At 44.7% G+C, this 24,191-nt stretch overlaps 1 protein-coding gene across 1 annotated transcript in view; it reads right to left on the reverse strand.

The window, feature by feature from the left end:
* LOC138514333 (adipocyte plasma membrane-associated protein-like) overlaps positions 1-24,191 on the reverse strand; it is a 176,002-nt gene that overhangs the window by 39,205 nt on the left and 112,606 nt on the right. Inside the window, exons 5-6 of the mRNA XM_069629769.1 lie at positions 20,020-20,169; positions 11,275-11,387 (exon numbers count right to left, since the gene is read on the reverse strand). Coding sequence (XP_069485870.1) covers positions 11,275-11,387; positions 20,020-20,169 — 263 coding nt within the window. The remainder of the gene's footprint in view (positions 1-11,274; positions 11,388-20,019; positions 20,170-24,191) is intronic.

Below are 24,191 nucleotides of genomic sequence, written 5' to 3' on the forward strand. Positions count from 1 at the left end.
AACAACTGGAACTGAACGTACGGTTTGCTTTCCGCCTCTGGCACTGCTTTTAAATCAGTGGATAGTGATGGTATCCCATAAGACAACAGCTACTACGCATATTGAACTAGGAGACAGTACAAGGAGGCCTCTGTAACAACTTAAGCAATTGGGGCTCCTCAATGTACAGTTTTTCCTAAACCCTTCATTTACATAGAACATTTGACCATTCTCGTCAATGAGACTTTAGTGCACTGACCATTATAAGCTATACAGAGTATTGCTAACCTCCTAGAATTAACATAACCAACAAAAGCGTACAGCCGCTCAGTTGAAAGCGCTTCAGAAATCTAATAGGATTTTCCTTTTCGTATTGGGCGTATGCCATGGTGAATTAGTTGCCATCTTGTAGTGATGCCCTGTTCACTCCTCCACCTTGACTACATCTTTCACCATATGGTAGATATCAGTTTAGCCTCCTCTGCCCAACCTAATAACAGTAGCAACAAGTATTGAGCGAAGGTTTACCCCAAATGTCAATCCAAGCAATAGAAGGACATGTCGGGATTGCCTCTAAAGCCTCTCCTATATTATCAGAAACCTGGGAGACCACAAACAGCTTGAAGAACTTGTTTCGAGTGCAAACACAATATCAAGAGCAGATGGGGAATATTAGTCCATCATTTTATGTAGTTTACCATCATGCCACCGGAGTTACCATCAACACTTGGGGAATTACAGCACTAGCAACTAGTTAACGAGAACTGTAACACAGGATCATGGGTTGAAGATGTAAAATGCACGCTCACTCTTTTCCAATGCCGTAAACATACATGACTTGATACTAGAAAGGACTTGGACCTACTTGCCATCACTGAAACCTGGCTGCATGAGGCAGCAGGTTCCACACCTTCGTTCGCCATTCGCAACGGCTACTCAATTCTCAGAACAGACAGACCTTCCACCCCCGGTGGAGGAGTTGCAACTATCTCCAAATCTTCTCTCCCCATTAGAACTCTCCCCCTCCCCACTATAATGGGCTATGAACTCCTTCTTGCCAAAAATCGAGCCATGCCCCCAAACAACTATTAATATTGTACTCCTTTAACGCCAGTCGAATAACTTCAGTTCCCCCCGACACCGACATACCTCTTCCCTTCTTACTGCTCCTTAAACCCAAATCAAACTCATACTACTTGGTGATTTTAACCTAGGTTTCAAGGACGTATCTGACTCTAAGGCCAAAGCCCTTAGTGCCATGCTTCTAGAGATGAACCTCACAAAGTCATTACCACCCCCACTCACACGAAAGGCCGGATACTTGACTGGATCTTGGACCTCAACACACCTGTCTCGGTCACCTCCATTGACCCCTTACCCTGGTCAAACAATTCCCTGATCCTCTTTAGCCTTACTCCCAAAGCCACTGCAGCCCATACAGTCACCAACCACCCCCCTATTACTGCAAGAAAGACCCGAAAATTCATTAAGGAGATGCTTGAACCCACAATTCCAACCTGCCTTGCTTTACTGCCTAAGAGCAAGGATCCAGAAATGATGCTCTCTGCCTACAGTGCCACACTCCTACACGCACTGGACCTGCATGCTCCGCTCAATACTATGCCACCAAATAAAAGGAATAACCACAACTGTTTTATTGACAAATGAATTACCCTCCACAAACAGAAAGGGGCCCAAGAACAACCGTGGAGAAAGAAAAAAGAATAACTCACAAATACACAAAGAGGCCTTTCTCTCCACGGCCAAAACCTACAAAGCCACTATCACCACCACAAAAGCCAACATCTACAATACAAGGATTCACGAAGCCAGCTCTAACACTAGAGAACTTTTCAAAATCTTCAAGGCGCTTGAATCCCTGACACACTCCCTCATCAGCTTCCCCAAGGACAAAGCCTGGTGCTCCCTTGTCCAATCCGCCCTTTCCAACAAAACACACACCCTCAGAGACAAAACAATCCTCAAAAAACCTTGCCCCCAATCAAGGATGAAGCCCTGCCCCACTCAGTGACCCACCCTACGATCACTAACCACATTTCCCATGTAAATCCCTCTGACGTCCTCACTACTATCCTTCGCCTAAAAACCTCAAACTGTAAAGGAGAAATCTGCCCCTCCCACCTGATCAAGATGTGTGCTGACCCCATCGCACCTATCATTGCTAAATTTATCAATGCCTCTTGAATCCTGCATGGTCCCGAAAACCATTAAAGAAGCACGGTTCACCCCCCTACTCAAAAACCCTTGCTTGATCCTACTCTTCCCACCAATTACAGCCCTATCCCGACCACCGTACCTTACCACCTGAACATTCTTGAGTGCACCGCCTACACCAAACTTCAAACCCACCTGGAAACCCACGATCTTCTTGGCACGCAGTATTAAGATGGATTCCGAAACTCTGACCTGGTGGGCAGAGGTTTAGGAGGCCACCCTAGTTTAGTGAAACAGGGGAACCTTCTGGACAAGCCAGACCGATCTAGGTAGCTTGGCAGGCGGTCAAGACCAGGTTTCAGGAGGGGGGAGAGTGATCACCCCCCACAATGAGCAAACAGTAAAGAACCACAAATTACCTTTAGACAAGTGTATATGAAAAATATCTATACATTTACAATTGACACAAGTAAACTTCAGTTATATAAAAACAGCTACCACACAAATACTATACTAAATAAGATATATAGAATACATTTCCTAATGCGACAAAGGAGTAAAACACAGCCACAACCTGTAAAAAGAAGGGTGAGTTAACACACTAGGAGCATTAGACAATTCTTCAGAGTCATTACCTAACTTGCGAGTCCAGTCCCAAGAAGTGGGCAGCCCTGTGCTGAACAGTACAGTTGTGCGTAAAAAGGCACGATCATGCAGGAAGAACAAAAAGCGGGTCTTCTTGGGAGAGCTGTAGCAAGTCAGGAAGAGGCATGAGGCGATGAAGAATTGGTTCCCACTATTCGGGTAGCATATGCATTTTGCGGCAGAGCAGTTGTCAAAAGGTGAGAATAGCTAGGGAGCGCAGACTAACCCAGCCAAAAGAGAATACCTTTTTGGGGTATTCGTGCGCAAAAGGGATCGGTTGTGCCAGGGGGCCACCGGTAAGTGTTGCAAGTACTCACTGACCCTGGGCACAGTCCAGACCAAACTTTGCCAGTTTAGTCGAGGTCGCTAGTAGGTTCGGGCCCTTTAGTTTTGCTGCGCTCCAGCTCTCCGCGGCTGCGGAATAGAACGATCATCCGTGACTTTTCTGAGCTTCCGAAGGAGATACAAAGACAATTCTGGTGCAGCAGGCTTCAGGGCACAGGAGAGCAAGTCAGCAAGACACCTACAGCGACCAACAGGTAGTGACGCAGGAATCACAAATGCATGCAGCGTTATGCACTCTCCTGAATCGTGACCCAGGCCTACAAAATTTGAAAGGAGAGGGCACGGGACCACAAGCAAGCAATGTCCCAAATCTCGGGTTTCAACTCAAGGTGGCTACGATTCTGCGGGATACCCTGAGGTTGAGCTGGACAGTTCACTGGATGGCCCAGGAACACTTCTGAAGGGGCTCGTTCAGTGGTTAAGCAGGGGGCACCAGGAGTAGTTGTTTCCACTACTCAAAAGGGGCAAAGCACCCTTGCAGGCCTTCTTGATGATGAAGAAAACAGGGGTCAGACGGGACAGCAGAGGGCGAAGGGTGCCAAACCTTGCAAAGCGTCTATGGAGGTGCCACAAGTCTGTTTCTTCATTGCAGGGTACTTGCCTCCTTCTGTAGTTTGGGGAGGACTCCGATGATTGACCTGGAATGGATGCAGCACCCCAGCTCTTATCCAGGAATAGCTTTGCCCTAAAATCGAGGCTTCCAATCAAAGAACCGCTCTCATGCAGGCATCCCAATCGTGGACCACTCACGGCCCACAGTGGTCCCAGCCATTCAGGCACTCCAGACATCCTGGCACCAGTAGTTTGGATTGGGACCGGACAGTCCCAACCCGCTTCCTGGGCACACACACATGACATGCAGAAGCCTGCAAAATGGATCAGTTTTCACGGGAGTCTGCATGCCCAAATAAGGAAACCCGGGTCACTCGTCCTGGATGAAGGAAAAGGGACAAAACGGCTATGGGACAGAACAAAGACTTTGTGGCTCAGCCATTTTCAGACCCGGCCACGGTCTTGAACCAAACACGGTTAATGCGATGTGATCCAGTAAAAAGAAGTAAAACACTAATAAAAAGTAACTGCTGCCACCAGTTTGTCCTAGGCACACTCATACAATCACCAAAAAGCCTTTCAAGGGTGTGTAGGGAGCCCAGCGCACGGTACTGGAAGGTACATTGTGCACTGTAAATAGTTACCAAGAAATGGCAACATAGTCGAAGCCTAAGGGAAACAGTTTCCCAGTACTGACAGTCTGAAGGACATGTCAGTTTCCCCAAAACAAGTGAGCAAAAGCCCGGGGGAGCGCAGCTGTAGGCTGTGCTCCACTGTCACAAGTTAGAATAGGATAGCCAAACAAAAGGAAAAATGTGGGGGGTCCACAAATGGAGGGAAAATTACACGTGGCAATCTCGATTTCGACCAAGACACAGCACGGAGGTAGCCCTCCTTGACATTACAATCCAGTTCGACACTATTTGCAACGCAGGAGATGGCGACATCCTCCTACTCAACCTATCTGCGGCTTTTCCTCTCATGGACAAGGACCTCCTCTGCCACCACCTTACCTCCTTCTTTAACCTCTACAAGGACGTGGCCAGCTGGATCAACTCCTTTCTGAGTGAATGCTCCTCCAGGGTCTTTGCCAATTCTGAAGCAGCCGACCCCATCACCATCTCATATGGAGTCCCTCAAGTCTTGTGTCACTCATCCATGCTATACAATATGCATACTAAGCACCTTTTTGATCATCTTGACAGCCTTGAAATCCCCTACACCAACTTGGCTGTTGATACTCAAGTGCTACTGAAACTTACAGGTAACCATAGCGTTGACTCCACTAACAATTGAATCTATAGCTTCAAACCCACCACCAACCACCATCTGTGCTTGAATTATGATAAAACGGAGCTCCTCATCGTAGGCTCCCCGCACCGACTCAAACATCTTGACCTAGCCATTGCCTCTTTCTCCATTGATGGCAACATCACCCCCGTATCATGACAAGTTAAAACTCTGGGGGTTAATCTAGACTCGCAAAAACACGTTAAAGCCATTGCCTCCTCTGCCTCCTCCGCAGCTTATTCAACGAAAATGATCAGCCGGAGCAGAAAATGTCTGTCCCCCGACAATTGCTTCAATCTAGCCAGAGCCATCATTGGTAGCAAACTGGACTATTGCAATGCCATTCTTGCAGGAACCGTAAATAAAAACCTTACCAAGTTACAACATATACAAAATAACGCCCTGCAGGCAGTTTGGGGTATGAAACGCTCTGACCATATCTCGTTAGTGAGACACGAGGGCCATTGGCTATCAATTAAAGCCCATATCAAATTTAAAATCTTGTCAGTTAGATGCTGATGCATCCACAACTGTGCACCTACCTACCTCAACCAGTCATCACCAAAAAGCCCAATTCTTGATGCCTACGATCCTCCTCTTCCACATCTCTAGTAACACCGAAATTCCCCAGAAAAGGCCGTCCTAGTGCCTACTCTCTGGAATGCCCTACCGCCTTCTCTGCAAGATGAGCCCTCCTAGCTGAACTTCCGAAAATAAAAACTGAAAACTGTTCTGTTTAACAAATATACCTAGCTACTTTCTTCTTCAAGTCTGTATTGACTGTACTGTATTCTAATCTAATCTAGAGCCGTGATACTTCCGGGTCTGGGCGCTATCAACAAATGAAATAAATGTTGTATATGCTTACGTTACTTAGTAGTTCATTTGAACATTCTTACAAGTAATTTCTTAGGAGATTGTAAAATAGAGTTTTCCATTCCTTCCTAACTGATCTTTGATGTTTGAGCTGGAATAAAGCTTACCTGTTTTCACCCATGGGTCTTGAAGTGACCAAATTCTGACAGCGTTTCACATTTCATTTTGATTGCTTACGTGTTGTTCTCATTAATTTCTTATATTTCTTTTAAATATTTACTACTAAGCCCTTGTCATATTTTAACATTCTTAAAACTGTTCCCGTTAACAGTTTGGTTATGCAGATTTCTTAACCTCTTTGTGTATTGTATTTTATTTATATAGTGCGCCAAGCCCTTGGGCATCTGGGCACATTTAAGGTTGCAGGAATTATACAGTTACATAGACATTATTTACATATATGAGGATGAAAGATATATTCTGCAAGATACATTTTACAGAAAAAAAAGGTAGGTATTTGCATAGCAGGACATATAAACATAGAAGTGTTTAGTAATGTGTCAGCAATTAGGTTTCGTTCATAATAAGCCAGTGTTTGAGGCTCTTTCGGAATTTGTTGTAAGAATGTTCTAGTCTGGGTAGGGCGTTCCAATTTTAGGCTGCCAGTACAGGGAAGCTTCTGCCGCTTGCCTTTTGGAGTTTAAATCTAGGTACGATAAGGGTGTTGGATTGGGATGATCTGGTCAGTCTGTACATTGTGTAGAGTTTGAATTTATCACATAAGTACATAGGTGCTTGATTGTTCAAACATTTGTAGGTAAATGAAAGGGTCTTGAATTTGATTCTTTGGTTTATTGAGAGCCATCGAACACTTTGGGCCTCATTCTGAGGTAGCCATGGTGCTATTACCGCAGACTGAATGGGGACTTAACGGGTCATTCCAACCTTGGAGGACCCAGTATTTCCCCATTCAGGGAAGCCATCCCCATTCCCATTCAAGTCCCCATAGGGCTCAATGGGAATGGGGAGGGAGCTAATAACGGGCCTGTTAATAACGGGCCGCTGCACTCGGAATGAGGCCCTTTGTCTAAACTCAGAGATGTGGAATGTTCTTGGGAAATTCATTGCTGCTCTATGCGCATTGTTTTGATATGTTTGAAGTTTTTTTAGGTTTTGTTGGTTAGTGCCCAGGTATAAGGCATGGCAGTAGTCTAATTTTGTTAGTACTAGTGCCCTGGCTAATGTAAAACAATTGTCAGTGGTTAGAAAAGGTCTAAGCATTGATGAGCTTGCAAGTGTAAGCAGTGGTGGAGGCACTGGCTCTGATTTGTCTGGCCAGAAAGAGAGTTACATGCCTAAGGTTTTTATGTCCTTCGAGACCTTGATCTCATTGCCATCAATGTTGAAGGTGTTAAACTGGTTGTCATATTTGTTCAGTCTGGCTTGGGTTCCTACCAGGAGTCGCTCTGTCTTGTCGTCATTTAAGCAGAGTCCATGTATCGCCATCCCTGCTTGGATGATGAGGTATATGTCGTTAAGTTGTTTGGAGTCTGTCATGTAGTTGCCTGTGGTGGGGATAAGAATTTGGGTGTCGTCAGCGTAGTTTGTATATGAGATACCCATTTGGTCTAAGTTGTCCATTAGAGGCTTTGTAACTATATTATAAAGTGTAGGGGAGACACACGAGCCTTGAGGGGCCCCGAATGTGAATGCAGCGGGTGGGGCAGTTGCAGTCGGGGCAAGCACTCTGGTAGTTCTATTGCTGAGGAACAATTGGATCCAGGAAGTGAGGTCATTTGAGAAGTGGGCTGCAGATGGTTTTGTGGTCTACTAAATCGAAGGCAGCTGATAGGTCTAGTAGTAGAAGGAGAGCAAGGTTGCCTTTCTCTTTTATTGCTTCTATTTGGGTTACTAGATCCATCGGTGCTGTTTCAGTGCCATGCCTGGGACGGACGCCCGATTGTCGTAGCCCCAGTACATTTTTACTTTCCCGGTGATGCTGGATCTGTAAGTGGGCTGCTCTGTCAATAATCTTGAGAAGGAATGGCACTGTCATGATCGGTCTGTGTGTTAGGGTCAAGGGAGGGTTTCTTGAGAAGAGACATCACCCAGGCGTCCTTGAGGTTAGTGGGTACTGTGTTCCTTGTAAATGATGCATTTATCAGCGAGGTAATAAAAAGGTGCAAGTTCCTTTGCAGTTTCTTTAATAATAGGTGCAGGGCAAATGTCGCCCATGCATCTGGAAGGTTTTTGGCTTAGGATAATCTCCTCGACTTCCCTCGTGCTACGGGGAGATCATTTGAACAGGTTAGGCTGCTCTGGCAGAGGGGTTTGGGTTGTAGGTTGTTGACTAGACTAGCTTTTTTAGTTTCAATTTTCTTTTGAAGGAGCTTGATTTTGTTAGAGAGCGCTTTTTGGATGTTGTGACACCAAGTGGTGTTTTTGGCACAAGATACGGGAGGTACCGTGCCTGTTTCTAGCTCTCTAAATATATTAAATAATTCTTTGGTATTGGATTTCGCATTCTGAATCCTTTAATGGTAGGATTAGCATTTTGCTAGGAAGATCCCTGTTTTGTAAGTGGAGGATGCAGTTGTGAAGTTATCTTTGCTGGCCGTAGAAGGGAGGGTTTTCCAAGTTGTTTCAGCTGCTCTTATTTTTTCTCAAGGATCTTAGGTGAGGGGTGAACCAGGTGTTCATATGGATGTAGGGTTTGGCTTTGCGTGGTTTTTGTGGTGCAATCTTATTAATGGCCTCAAGTATAGTCGCATTATAGAGGCCCACAAGATGAGTAGGGTCTACACTAGGACCATTAGCAATAATGGAGTTAGTGATAGGTTGAAGTAGCGGGAGCAGCTTGAGCGCTGTTACATTGCACATATTTCTAGCTATTCTTGGTGGTGACAGTGGTTTGTCAGGGTTAGGGTTAATGCTCTTTTGTAGGGTGAAGAGAATAGCATGGTGATCTCTCCATGGGCAGGGCTGGTTAGACGATATGTTGATATTGCAGTTAGTGTCTGTGATCCAGTCTGTCTGCCTTTGTTTTGAGTTGTATGTGAGAGCCGTTGTGTGAAGCCTAGTTCGGTGATGCAATTACGTATGGCTGCTGCATTGAGCTCTTAAGTGTCATGGAGTCCAAGGTTAAAGTCTCCTAGGAGCAGGATTTGAGACCCAGGCTTGGAGTTGGTTGTGAGCAGTAACGATAAGTCTTCCTCGAATGAGGCAAAGTGGCCGGGAGGTCTATAGATCAAGTGAGTTGTTTTGGCTTGTGTTGGAGATAGAGGTAGTTTCATTTAGAGGAGTTCTCATGAAGGGAAGATTTGGATCGGCACCTGCCTGAGGCCCAAGGAGATTTTTGCAATGATGGCAACGCCACCGCCTTTGACTAAGTTTCTATCTTTCCTGATTATTGTGTACTGGTCTGGAACGGCTAGTGAGAGCAGTGGGCCACATCTAGGTTGGGGCCAGGTCTCCATAATAGCTAGGAGGTCAAGGTCATTGGCCAGTATGAGGTCATTGATATCGCATGGGTTGTTAGAGCATTAATAAGTCCTGCTTTGATAGTAGTGGTGATATTTTCCGAGGCCAGTCTAATGGCTTTGGGATTGTTGGCTCGAAGACTCATTTTGAGAGGTGTCTTGCTAGTTGTATTGCTGTTTATCTGATCGGATACTAGATTGGTGGTGCTTTGAAGAGGGCTATTTGCTGTATGGCATCCCTTCATGATTCTGTGGCCAAGTCTACGATTTCTGGTTGCAATGGGACATGGTCATTTAGGTATAGGTTTGATAGTGGTTAAGTGAAGGCTATTGGTTGGTGTGAGACGTTCTTGATGAAGTCCATGGCCAGGTTTGCAGTATTTGATTACAGTTAGGCAGGGTACGTTAGGTGTAGGTTTGATGTAGTAGGGTTTTAATCCTGGGGCATGATGTAGAGGAGGGTCTGTGATAGGTCTGAATGCAGTAGGTGTCGTCCAGTTAGTAGCTTGTTCGAAATCGGGTAGGAAGGAGAGGGTTTGATGGTGTCCGAGCAAGGAAATACTGTGGCCATAGAAAGATAGAAAGAGAGCGGCTCCCTTTTTTATAGAGGATTGAGTTTGCCATGGTGGGATTTTTGGTGGCAGCATTGTGGAACTGCCGTAGGCCAGGTCTGCCATGCTGAAAAACGTGAGCCAAACCAAGTTAGGTAGTATAGCAGAGGTGGTTGGCCGGTGTTGGAAGTGGTCTGGGTGCCATTTAGCAGATGTTTCTAGCGGTACAGGCTAAGCGTCTAAACAGTAAACAAAGTTTGTAGCATTGTTCAGCGCGTCTACTGCAGTGCAAACTAGCATGGGTCTATGCAGCAAGCTAGGTCAATAGCATAGATTAGCACAGTCTGTAGTTATATAGGCTGTTGCTCTATTCAGAGCCAGGGCTTCCCCTCTGGGATGTATGACATGGACTATAGCCGAGCAGGTTCAAGTCTAAGCAGTAAGCAGGTCTATAGCCTTGTTTAACAAAGTCTACAGCAAAGCAGGCTATAGGCAAGTAGGAGGCGGGGACGGACGGTGTAAAGCAAGATATGGTCAACAGTAATGTGGACACATAAGTGACATCATCATTGCATTGTGTAAAAACATGTCAGACAGCCAGGAAGTATTGGTGACCTATAATTGTACTCAGTATCGGGTATCAGATGGTAGCGGATATGCTAGGAGGAGCTGAAACAAATGATTAATACAAGAATAGAGGAAATTAAGCCGTAGGGTGATAATGCGTTAATGCTGCGCACGCTAGTATGCATCGATATGCATCGTACATGACAGTAGGCAGTGAGGGATAAACAATAATAAGAAGACTTGTGCTGATTTACCGCCGCCTGACTTTCCGGAAAACACCGGGGCATTACAGCCCTGGTGGTCCGGTAAGTAAGGCGGAAGTCATTGTTAGTCCCCATTGGCATTTGAGCCCAATAGGACTCAATGGGAATGGGGACCATGCAAGCACCGGCACCGTTAGTAACGGTGCCGGTGTTTCCATGCAAGTCTGTGGGCGGGTGCCTTTCCATCCACCAGGGCAGACCTGGTGGCGGAAAGGCAACCCGCCCGCAGACTTGTACTTTGCCGATCCGGAAACAACGATGCCGGTAAGCTTACCGGCACCGTTCTTTACAGACCGGCAAGATTGTAATGAGGCCCAATTATTTTTTGAAAGGTCTAACCAAGCATTATTGTTTCTTGCTCAAGTTCAGCCTAACTCCTTTGGGCTCACCCTACACCTTGCATGTGCCATTCTCAGGGAATTGGATGGAGCTACATTTTTTGCATATGAAATAATGCTAAATGCCCTACTAAGAAACCAATATGCATCTTTCAGAATGAAGTTATCCATACGAGATTGCCTAAAATCCCTATGGAAAGGGTACATGTTCGGGTTGTCAACTTGTGCCCAAAACTGACACTTTAAAGCGATCTCCTGCTCTTTTGATGCTCACCTCAAGTCTGTGGTGTCGCCGCCCCCACTTGTTACTTGAATCTGTGAAGTATATGGTACCATTGCGCGACAGCTCCAGCCCATTTAAGAACTTAAAAGGGACCCCGTCCACACCTGCGTAAACAAACGTGCAGATGAACCAGCGAAGCGTCGAGACATTACTATCTTACAAGAGCAGTGCTTCAATACTCAACTTGTTTGCCCGCCCCATGAAATTACCATTTTCTGGAAGCCAAAACCTTTTCTCATGTCAAATTGAATGATAAACACTGAACACTGTCTCAATGACAACTTGGGGATTATTTTAGGAAGAAACTGTTCCAGTGAGCAAATAAATGATTTCTAGAAGAGCTTTTTGTAGAGTGAACTTGTCTTGAGGGGAGAATAACGTTTAACTAGCAACAACCGGAAGGCTTTGGAAGAATCAGGAGGGTCAAGCAAAGATGTTGTTTTGGCCCTTTCCTGAAGGTGATGGCATTATTATTATTATTATTATTATTATTATTATTATTATAGCCTAAGAATTAAAGGGATGAGTTTCCACAAAACAGGCCACTGGATGGAAACAACTAATACCAAGCATTCTTTGGAGAACTATATTTACCATTGGGATTTAGAAAGCACAGATCTAACTAGAAAGCCATGGAGCCCTGTACCAAAAGGAGGGAGTTATAAAGAAAGAGAGGGAGCTAGTCGGGGAGAGAAGGGGTATGGGAGAGGGAGTTTGGGGGGTGGGGAAGAAGGAAAGGGATGGTGCCATCAGGGGGCCATCAGGCTACAATGTGTTCCAGGAATGGAAGGGTCCTTCAGTTCTTTCCGGTGGTGCTAAACATGATTGGCATGGGGATGTTGTTCCAGAGTTCAGGTGCGCAGAAAGAGATGCCTAGTTTTCCGGTTCTTTCTTCTTAGCACCCTATAGAGCAAGGTGCAGACACTCCCACCATTCCGTGCCATGTTCCTCCATTTGCAGCACAAACATTGCATGCATTTGTTCCTTCTGAATGCAACGTTTGTGATGCAGTACCTAATCCAGCCTGTTGCCTCAGGTCTCTACCAAGTACTGTGAGAAACCTAATGGTATTCTCCCGTTTACTCCCCCTTTTTAACAACCATAACAACTTCCTCCCATCTCAGCCAAGAAATATAAAGGAGTATACAAACTCTCAGAGACCTACCTGCGTAATAAATGCCATATCATATCATACCTGTCCCACAATTCCTCAGATACTGACAAAGAGAAGGGAATGCAGGGAAATGGGTGCAAAGTACCCAAGCTTGAAACTCAAGATTCCCCCCCCCTTTCATCTACTTAAGCCAGAACAGAACCCTCTCCTCTTTAGTCAGGGGTCACTTACCTTCATACCCTATATCCCCCCTCCCCAATCACTGGGACGAAGAAGAGCAAGCAAAGAGGAAGGAAGATTTCCCATAGGGATCAACAGGGAACAGCTGCCTATGGAGAACGGTCATGTTGTAACCTTAATGAAGTCAGGCAAAATCAGGCAATTCATTTCAATCATCCACACCGGACTTCACTTAACCAATACACAAAGGTGTGGTTATAAACAGCAGAGTGAGCGAGCTGGGAACCTGTTTCACACTGAGGAGACCGCAAAGAGTACTACTTGACAAGAAGCGTAGAGGAGCACAGTGTGCCAGGTCACCGTCCCACTCAGCGAGAAAGGCTGTAGCAGGTCAAGGGAGCCATGCCTCCCGAGAGCTGGAACCAGGCCAAGAACTTGCTATGGACATTGTGTGAACAAGTGCTCGACCCCCTGGGATAAAGAGAGCCCAGGCGTCAGAGGTGCCATAAGAGTGAGCCCTGATCCCAAGGCTGAAGGAAAGAAATTGTTACAGTGCCATGCGGCAGCTGGTGTGTGTCTAAAGCTCAAAGGAGCCAGGTGCACGTGTGCGTGAGGATCAAGGAAACACACCGAAAGAAACATTTTGGTACATATATGTGAAGTACATTGCCACCAAGTAAAGGGCTGTTAGAGAGAATGTTCATTTCTGTGCCAATTCCCTTTACCCTTAGAGACCCCCAGCTCTTTTTGCTGGACTCTGGGCTTTTTAATTTTTACTCCTGGGAGAGACCTTTTTCTCACTCATGTGTTTTTATGACTATGATTTTATATGCGTTTTTTTGGAGTCTGGTAAACTCCATAGGCATCTGATTTTGCATTGTGATACACAGCACCTTTTGTGCAGTGCCATTGAGAAGTCTTTTGGACTTCTCTTAATGTGAGCTACATTTTCTTGGGTGAACTACTGTTCCCAAGACTAGTAAGATGACCTCTTTCTTACTAACCTTAACTTTATGGATCCAGCACAAACCACCATATGTGGAGTGCTGGGGGGTTGCATAGAAATCCCTTTAACCCATTTCTCATGTAACATTTTGTTACATTAACTCACTTGAATGGCTGGTGGCAGTGGTTTCTTTTTTACTACCAAGTGACACGCATCTGCAGGCTGATACCTCAGCTGCAGTACAGCACCCAAGGGTGACCATTTTCCCAAAATGGGAACGGTCTTTTTTCACCATTTCTTGTTAGTTTCTTCTGGGCTTTTACTCTGTTTGCACCAGGTATGAGTCAGTTGTGTAGTTTGCCTTTGATGGGCATCAGCCCAGAAGCCCCCCCCCAGGATCCATCCAGTGTGTCTGGAAAGGCAGTAAATGAGGGAGGGTCCTGAAACTTACCGGTCCCTTGCCTCTAGGTGCAGCTGAGTGCATCCAGTTCCAATTGGACAGCTGGCTTTCCTGGAGGACAGCCACCCTGCTGTGTGATTGACAACCTGGGGCTGTGAATGAATGAGAACTTGCATAAAAAGCAAGGTTTTTGACTAGAAGCAGAGTCAACCACTAGAGGACAACATCCGAAGCAGAAGAAGTGAAAAGACGCCATCAGCACCCACCTGGACCGAGAAGTGCCCGGTGAAGCCCTGCAGCTGCACTGACCCTGTTTTTGAATCAACAGGGAAGACCCGTAAAGGTCGACAAACTCACTTAGGCTGGTGGGACCAACTAGCCTCGAGGCAAACTATTTTGGCGCAACCCCCGACTTGCTGCAACGTTCCACGAGCTGCAGAAGCCCAATACCGAGAATACCATGACCATTTGTGAGTGCATTGTCTTCCGACATCCGGATCCGGCCAGATCTTCGTGGGCATCCACAGGACCCTACAGAAGCAAGAAATCTGCGTCCATAGTCCCCTCACCAGAATCCAGGGCCGAGGGATCAAGGAAATCCTAACCAGAGCTTTTCGTTCTTCATTGGCGTTGAGAAAAAGGCACCAAAACCGCAAAGAGCCGCTGAATCGACGGAAATCCATTGCTGCAGAGTCCCTCTCTCCAGTGCTGCTCCAGGAGCCCTCCAGACGTCTTTCCTTTCATCACCACGACCAAGGACCAGGAACAAGGGTCTACTGCATTGCATCGTGAAGGCAACCAGCTAGAACACATTCTTCATTTTCAAGGTACTGTGGTGCTTGGGGTATTTTATCCTTTTGCCATTTGGGGTGCTTCCCATCTTTAGGAGTGTGTGATTTAACCCTACACCAAGTTGACCTCCACTTACCTGCATTGGCCCCGCGGCTTCTGCTTTCAAAAAGGTGACTCCTCTTGAGTTGCTGTGATTTCTCTTTTGAACACTGGCTATTTAAGAACATATTTCGAAGACAAAGAGTCTCAGAACTTTGACTTGGTCCATTGACTTTGGCTGTCCTGCCTCCTTAAAGGCCCCTTCTGAACCTATTGGCTTTGGCAGTGCTTTTTCCCTTACAGGTCTTAAATGTTGAACACTTTAATGCTGGGATAATTGACTGCCTGCAGTCCTTTGGGAGAATCTAGACTGTCTTTATAACCCATCATTCTATTCTGATCTAACCTTTCCTTCTTGAAAAACTCAATATTGCAAAGGTGAACTATGTAAATGCTATACTGACCTCAAATAACGTCACCCCCGGGTTCTGGAACATGTGTAATACATGAATGAATTACTCACCTGCTTTATTGTTCACTTTTTTAAGTGAATCCTAACTGGAAATGTATGTTACATCTAATTATTGCTTTTTAAAGGATGATTTAAATATCTTTGTGTATAAATAATGTATTATATAACTTTAAGTGTGTAAGTATTTAATTGGATAGTTGTATTTACAGGTTTCATTGCACAGAGCTCACATTACCCGTTTTGTATGATCGGACTTAAAAAAAAAGGTCCGACCGTACAAAACGACTGAAAAATGCTACTACCAAAGGTTGGAACACCAAAAGTTCGAACCTTTGGAGGTAGCATTGCAGGGAAGTTAAAAAAAAAAAATCAAAAAACACTGCTGGGGCTGCGGGGGTGTCCCCTGCAACACCTGCCCACTATACGGTGTGGCATAGTGAGCGGGGGACACCCCTGCAGCACACCCACAAAAATAAAAACGGGGGCTGCAAGGGTGTCCCCAGCAACCCCCGCTCACTATCCTGCAAAGTTCACTTTGCAGTATAGTGAGCGGGGGTTGCGGGGGAAACCCCTGCAGCCCCCTTAGTCTGTGAGTGTGTTCGCGTGAGAAAGGTACAAACTTTTAGTAGTTCGCACCTTTCTCATGCGAACATTCCGGCCACGGCAAAATCAGCCGCGGCCGGATCACTTAGAATCCACATTACCTCTTTTAAGATAAGCCTGGTTGCTCAGTCACACTACCAACTTGTGTAGTACAGGCCTATATTAAAAGGTGGGTTACCTAATACCAAGAGCCAAGTCTTGTGTAGTCCCACACCAGTTGGGCTGCACTAATTCTTACCTAGCACGGGCATGAGAGAGCAAGATTGCTGAAAGCCAAGTTAAAAAATGAACAGTATACAAATGGTGCAGAAGTAGTGCATTCTGGAACGGGAAGTTTAAAGTATGTGACTATAAAGAGAAAGAGGGAAGAACAAAGTCTTATGGGACATGTGGTCTGAAAGTGAAAACATACTGTACACACACAAGCCACAGCCCGGATATCAGGGGGGTTCCGCACAGGGCTGGGGAAAAGATACTGTGCATTTTCAAAAGGCCCTGATATTAGGAAGTAAGAAGGAAATAAGGGAACTTTCTTGAACTGTGAAATCGAAGGGGTCTGAGCCCGAACGAGGGAGACCCATCGTGAACATTGTGCTTAAGGGGTTCGAGCCCGAACGAGGGAGACCTATCGTGAACATTGTGCTAAAGTGGTCCGAGCCCGAACGAGGGAGACCAATTGTGAATATTGCGGAAAAGGGGTCTGAGTCTGCACAAGGGGGACCTGTGGTCTGAGCCTGGCAGAGGAAGACCAATTGAAGGTTTTCTGTTAAAGTGGGTCTGAGCCCGGCAGAGAGGTAACCGGGGTGAACAGTAAATCACCCAAAAAATTGTTCATGTATCCTAAGAAGAAAGGAACTTTAATGTTTGTTGTGTTGCATCAGGCCCTCTGAAATAAGAAACCTTCAATTGCAAAGAGACTTTGGCACAGAAGGCCTTGATGTTGAAGTTTTGACCTACATCCTCGTGTTAGAGAAGCCAGAGAGTGTGCTAAGCACGAGTGTACCGCCTTGTACCCGTGTTGAAACCGTGGGGAAGTGAAGCGAACGGCCTGAATATCCTGACATATAATTTCTTGAACACTTTTCTTTTGCATAACATCGTTTGCATTAGTATTTGTATTTAGAAGTAAGGATTGGAAATAGGTTTATTAGTATAGGTCCTTTCATTTTGACAAGACGCCACTAGGACAACTTTATTATTATTTGATGGTCGAATCTTGCCCCCATCTTTAGATTTAGGATTAGGATTAGACAGGCGTTCTTCAAACCCAATTGAAGTTCAATAAACACCCTTGAAATTTGATCACTTGTGTCTGTCTTACCATGCCTTCCTTACAGTCCCCGGCAACACTTGGCAAATGGCTGGCTGGCTCCTCGACCAAAGAGCCAAACAACCTCAACTGTCCTGAAACCGGACTCTGAACATTCTGCTAATGCCGCAATCTGCAGTCGCAAACCAATTTTTATGGAAGGACGGTAAAACAGAGGATTTACTGAAGACCGGTATTGCGCCGATGGAAATGCTGCTAAAACTGGCCTCCCTTGAATTAACCTTTATGTTCTTTGCTTATTTTTTCCGCTGTCCACGGTCCAAAAATCCAGGTTATTCTGGTCAAATGAAAAGATCAAATGAAATCATGAGACCCCAAACCCTAGTGCCAAAATGCAACTGGGATTAACTGGATTTTGACCCTTAGGACTACAGCTAAGCGGGTTTCCAAAACCAAGACCAGCAACTGCCCCCAGAGGAGGACATTTGTGACTGGACAATTGCAATGTACATCTCAGAGAAGTGCTACAGGGACTGGGAAGAGGGATATACTAGAAAGCAGACCTGGCTTCTAATCACCTACACGGGTAACTAAGGCCTTCGGTTAGGGGTTGGTGGCAGAGTACTACTTTTTTTGTATCACAGTTTGATTTGAGTCAATTCTATTCAGGTATTACTTCATATTTTGAGGATTAAATCCACACCGCTGAATTCCTGATTTCTTTTATCCTTCAAGATTTCACACATTGTATGTTGTTTCCCAAATAAACATTAATATTTATTTCGTGTTTTGGAATGCAACCCTTTAAAAATAGAGATGAATCTCTTGTATTCCAATAGGAGGTTGCCCCATCACTGATGAGACAACTCCCATACGTCAAGGTCCTTGTTCTGAACTAGTATAGTGATTTACAGTGTCACAGATCCAAAAAGATCGCACATTCCTTGCTCACCTCCTGGTAGATGAGAGGTGCCCCTTGTGATTCGAATCCGACGTCGGATCAAGGACCTTGACGTATGGGAGTTGTCTCATCAGTGATGGGGCAACCTCCTATTGGAATACAAGAGATTCATTATTACTAGCGGAAGACTAGACCACACTAACTGGTTTTGGTCCTTAGCCCTGAAGAAAGTGGTCTTAATAATCCCAATACCACTGAAACCGGTCGGCTTTTATGTGACCTAATTGGCAAAATTACGGATCAGAGATATCCCCGATTCAGGCCACACTGTAATCCCAAAACCAAAAGGGATTGTGTATTTGAAAACCTTAGGAACTGAGCTTACACAAAGGAATATATCTCTGAACCACACAAAAAATAGGAGTAGTCTTCGACTATCTTTGGTCCAATACTCCAAATAACACTTTTTAACAAATACTACTTGTGAAATAAACTCATGAGTTCTGCCTCTCGACTTCTACAATCCTATTTTCAGCTGAGAGACATTAGATCAACACCTCTATTTTTAAAGGGTTGCATTCCAAAAAACGAAATAAATGTTAATGTTTATTTGGGAAACAACATACAATGTGTGAAATCTTGAAGGATAAAACAATTCAGGAATTCAACGGTGTGGGTTTAATCCTCAACATAAGAAGTAATACCTGAATAGAATTGACTCAAATCAAACTGTGATACAATACGAGGGAAGATTTGAGTTCCAGATCCCCAAACTAGGTTCTATTATTGTGGATACCATGGCAGAGTACTACTGCCAACCGTGACAGCACCACCACAGATTTGGAGGAAGAGCTGGGCTCCGCCTCCCCTGGCGGGAATCCTCCCCGTTGCGGTTAAAATGGCGAGCATTCCGACATGGCTGTCGCTTCCACCCTGTGCAAGGGTACACTCCTGAGCAATGGGAAGCAATGGCGGTGTTGTCAGTTTATACAACGGATGGTCGCTCAACCAAAACGGGGATGTTTCTAAAATAAGCCTGTTCCAGGTAGGCACTCAGGGTGTACAGAGCACATTGAAACCAGAAAGAACTACATACCCTTGTTAAAACTTCAAACCCAGCCACAGGTTCTATGTTCAATCATTGCCAGTCTTTTTCTCTCTAACAAAATGAATCAAAACATGAATTGTTTTATTTTTGTGGGTGTTTCCTCCCTAACCCGCCTCCCCTATTTATTTTACACTATTCCCTACCTCCCCAGTCCTTATATACCCTTACCGACCCCCCATATATTTTTCTATATATGCTTGGGGCAGACTTCCCCTTTGGCGGCATACACCCTTATACCGACCATATCACTGAACTAGCATTTTGCACCCCGAAGTAACAAAATCAGGGCAACATGCAGCAGAAGCTGAAGAGTCAGAGTATATTTGGTGTAAAAAGTGACTAAGGGGAGGAATGGTGTGAGAGGGTGGGGTTTGTTAATGTTCTAGAATGTTCAAATGTCAAAACAACACATTTTTTAAAAAAGTGACTAAGTCATCTACACTGCGGTCAACTATTCCAATAACAGCATTGTATACATTTCATTACATTGTTTACACGCTGATCGGTAGATCTATATTTTTAAAGCAGATTTGCCGGGAGATGTCTAAGAAACCAGAGGCATGTAAACTAGTCAACAATCTTATTAACCGTTTTTAAACAATCAAATATTCACCTTCAGCTGGGATAACACCCAACACGCCCTGATCAGTCTAATTTGCCATTAAACCGTCAAATATAGCGTGCAACCGTCAAATATAGCGTGCAAATTAAATGTTAAAATTCGCTGCCCTTCACTGTATTTATTTTGCTGATTTTCATGCGACACAGTTGGCGGACACGGTTGGCGGAATGGGTTTACCGGCACCGGTAATGGTGCCAGTGCCGGTAAACCCATTCCGAAGGGGACAGAAGGGGCGGGTGGAGCAGGCACACGGAACTGAAGGCCTCGACCATGACATTCACAGGCTCACCTTCTTCGCTGCTCAGGAGGAGGGTTTTCTCGCCCGTCTGTGGATGGACTTGGTAAATCCCAAAATAGGAGTCCGCCACAATGAGGTGACCATCTCGATCCATTCGTATTCCATGGGGTCTACCGCAGAGAGGTTCGTAGTCGGGGATACCTGGAAAACAGCAGCAGATTAAACATGTCATCTTGTAGCGAGGTTTCAAGGGCTCCCAGTGGCTACCTCCGCTATCTTCATACTCTCAGCATTAGGCAAGCCTCTAGCACCCACAGTAGCCGGATTGGTGCCTTTGCCTTCAGCCGGTATCACCAAAGGGCAGGGCCATCTTAACCACTTTTGGGGCCCTGGGCACGGACATCTTTGGGGCCCCCCTCCACCAAACCATCTGAATTAAGGGATCAAGAAAACTGGTTGCACCCACAACCCTACCCGTCGCGTTCACAACCTATAGGTTGATATGCTGTCTAGCAGCATAACAAGCATGTTTACTCCCTTTAAGTCCCCTTTCCCTCTTGATACAGAATGATAAACAAGTAGCATTTGAAGACCAACATTAGCAGTCTACGAAGAGGTTACTGTTCTAGTACATACAGTATACCTTTTATCAATAACATACAGGAAGGTATGCAGCCTGTAGTATTAATACAGGACCGTATGTAAAAGGTACATGTAACCGATAATAGACAGAGAGCTCACATTAGATGCCTCACAGAATGCAAAAGTGCTCATGCATGGATAAAGACCAGGGGCCTCATTACGAGGTTGGCGGAATGGGTTTACCGGCACCGGTAATGGTGCCAGTGCCGGTAAACCCATTCCGCCCTATTACGAGGTTCCCTTGCGGGACCCGCACAGAGCGTCTGGTCAGACCAGACGTCCTTTGCAGGTCCCGCAAGGGGACCAAGGAGCTAATAACAGCCTCGTTATTAACGGGCTCGTTATTAACGGGCCTGTTATTAACGGGTCCGTTATTAGCTCCATCCCCATTCCCATTGAGCCCTCTGGGGGCTCAAATGGGAATGGGGATTGTTTTTGTGAATGAGGAATTACCGGGTCCTCCAAGGTTGGAATGACCTGGTAATTCCTCATTCACAGAACCCGGAAACGATTTTGGAGGCAGCCATGGCGCTAATAGCACCATGGCTACCTCCAAACTCGTAATGAGGCCCCATGAATTGGAAGCAAGGAGAACGCTACACATATCGCAGCATGGATAACGGAGGCAGATTAGAAGCTACCAGGAAGGAGTCTTTATCCAGACCGACTGAGATTAGAAGTGGGATATGGTTTTCAAATAGTGTTGCCATTAGATATCAAAGGAACCAATGCCTGTGGTGTGCGATATAAATATGCTCACTATTAACACGGTGAAACCATGAATACAGCTTTTATGAAGACCATACAATGAGAAGGAAATCGCTCTTAAGGGCTGACAATTTTGAAAGGTTTAGGGACTGGCAATATTGAGAGCTTAAGCAATCCAAGATTAAATGAGATGCCCACTATCACACATTGGTTACGGAGTGAAGGGGAGAAGCTGGGATGTGTGCCAACTCTGCAATTTCTGCATTTCAACACTTTCTTTTCCAGTTCTTACCATGAACTAAAACAATGTCATTTTATAAAAATCGGACTTGGAAAGTACACAAATCACATTACTAAACATGACAACTTTTAAATTAAATATTATAGAAGGGTGTTATGCAAAATGGGAATTATTCTAGCTTCATTCTCTCCATCATCAAGCGAATTGTTTAAGAACCATCTTATCAATCGATGAAGTTTAACAAATTTAATCTAAGTTTGTCTTTTGTATTGTAAAGCTTTAAATACTTCCAAAACATTTTCATTTATAAACGTGCATAAAAACCTTAAACTTTACCAAAAAGCAAACCGTTTTTTGTGTCAGAAAAGCAGACCTTAAAATATGCTTGCATGAGGCCTGCAAAATATGGTCCGCTCTCTTTTGTCTACCAACCCTTCCACCCAAATGGCCTGCATAAGAAGAAAGATCAAGTAATGGGCTAAACGATACCAGCAGCATGCAAGATGGCAAACCTCACAGAAGACGGCACAGTAATTTAAGATATATCAGATGATTTGACCAGGATCACTGTATCGTCTGCTGGCAAATCCAGGATACAAACATGAATGCTTTTGTTCATAGTCTTGATTTTGTCATTCAACTCTTGGACTAACAGTTTATGCTATCATTGGAGGCGATTGCCTATGTTTTACATCACCCCATCTGAACAAACCAATTTCTAGACCTTCACCATACGGATAAAATGTTAGTTTTTATAGCAACCACTATCTGGTTCAGCCACATTGCTTATAATAGCAGATGTTGGTCTGCAAAACCAAGTACGTATGCAGGCAGGTTTATAAACTTCAGACATAGGAAAGGCTCAGCCAGCCTTGCTGGAATGTGATATTCCAGTTTTGCATATGAACGCATCTCTCTCCAATGGGTGCTTCACACACTGAGCTAACTTCTGAACCATTGTGGCACTCAATTTAGCAATATGCATTTCACCATTGCCTATTGCACATGATCAACATAATTCCCACAGGAAGGAAATAATGCTACAGAGTTGTGCCATAAGGAACACAAAACTATGTACGTCACAGTGAATACTGAAAGCAATACATGATGAATTGATCAAGGCAGAATGTATTTGCAAAACCGAACGGCAATGAGTTTAGAGCCTCAGCAGCATCCCATAAAATATCCTGATGTGTGCTATTTAAGACTGGTGAACAATGGAATCTTACTTCTTCTGATCAGCTAGCCTTGTGGGCCCCCCTCCAAGAGGGGGGCCCTGGGCAAGTGCCCCTTTTGCCCTCCCATAAAAACGTCTCTGCCAAAGGGCCAATGGCCAGTCCTTCTGGGCACAAAACCTAATGACGGGGGATCCTTCGGGAGAGAAGTTCAAACTGCAACACATACACTACCACTTGCAACTCTTCTACTCAGTTTTTACCTCCTTCTGCAGCACACCAAGTTATTTATGAGTTTATACTTCTTGCAGGATTTTTGGATGACTTCATGTGATCTCATCTTAGTCAAAGGCTGCATGCCTAAGATCAAAATTTAAATGAGGTCACTTCCTGTGATGTTGGCAAGTGAGTTAATCTTCCAGAATACCTCTGCTAAAACACCACCTACCTTGAAAATAAAATAAAACCCTGAATTATAATGGCTTAAAAAGCACATTATGATTTTGTAAATGACGAGTACTTATAGTTTTGTGACTTAATACAAAATTGCTGGCACATCAGATTGTATTTTACGAATTTATTTATACAACACGCATATTCCCTGAATCTTCTGCAATTTGACCTGCAAGTATCTTTGCAATAGTTTAGGATTTCCTGCTTTTGAAGCATCAAGATTTAAAGAAAGTTGACCAAGTTTGCTAGGTTTACATGCTAGTGTAATTTATCAAAAAACTACAACCAACTCCCTGTACACCCTCAAATACTCATTTTATCCTCTGATGTTTCTTTAGCCCCTTAGATTTTCAAAGGCCATGACTGGTTTAAACCAGACACAAATCCTGTTTGAATTCAGGACTAAACAAGAAATGTTAAGAGGTCCAAGATTAACTTTTCTGTATGAAGGGCTCGCTCACCCAGAGGCCTCGTGGTACCAGAAATTGAATAGGCACAACAATGTAATTGGATACTTTTGTGAAGCTGACGAAGGCCTGGTGATTGCTAAAAAATTTCTTTTGCAGTGCTACAGGGGTGGGGCATGGACAGAGACCCTTTCCTAACCTGGGTGAAGTTGACAGGTCAGTGAAGGACTTCAGAGTTTGTACAAGACAAAGGGAGTTCTGGAATTGTGGAGAGTATGATACGCTACAAAGTGCAATTTCAACTGAATCCGCAGCTCCAAGGAAAATCATTCGTTTGTGGGAAACGTGAACAAATTCTGTGATTCAAACGGATTTGAAATGGTGCTGCCCTCATGTAACAACATATTTCGTGGATGTGTTACTGAAAAAAAAGGGTTTTCACTTGTGTGTGTTTGTCCTACGACTTTCTTCTGGTGCTTGGAGAACATATTGGTGCAAACAGAATTATTTTAAATGGTTTTAGTTGGTGTCGGATCAAAAGTCCTAGTTACCCTAGCCTGTTTTGTGTTTTGCTACCTTTCAAAAGCAATTTTTGCA

This window comes from Ambystoma mexicanum, chromosome 12 (genome assembly GCF_040938575.1).
Source record: "Ambystoma mexicanum isolate Mex_15411 chromosome 12, UKY_AmexF1_1, whole genome shotgun sequence".
Taxonomy (NCBI): domain Eukaryota; kingdom Metazoa; phylum Chordata; class Amphibia; order Caudata; family Ambystomatidae; genus Ambystoma; species Ambystoma mexicanum.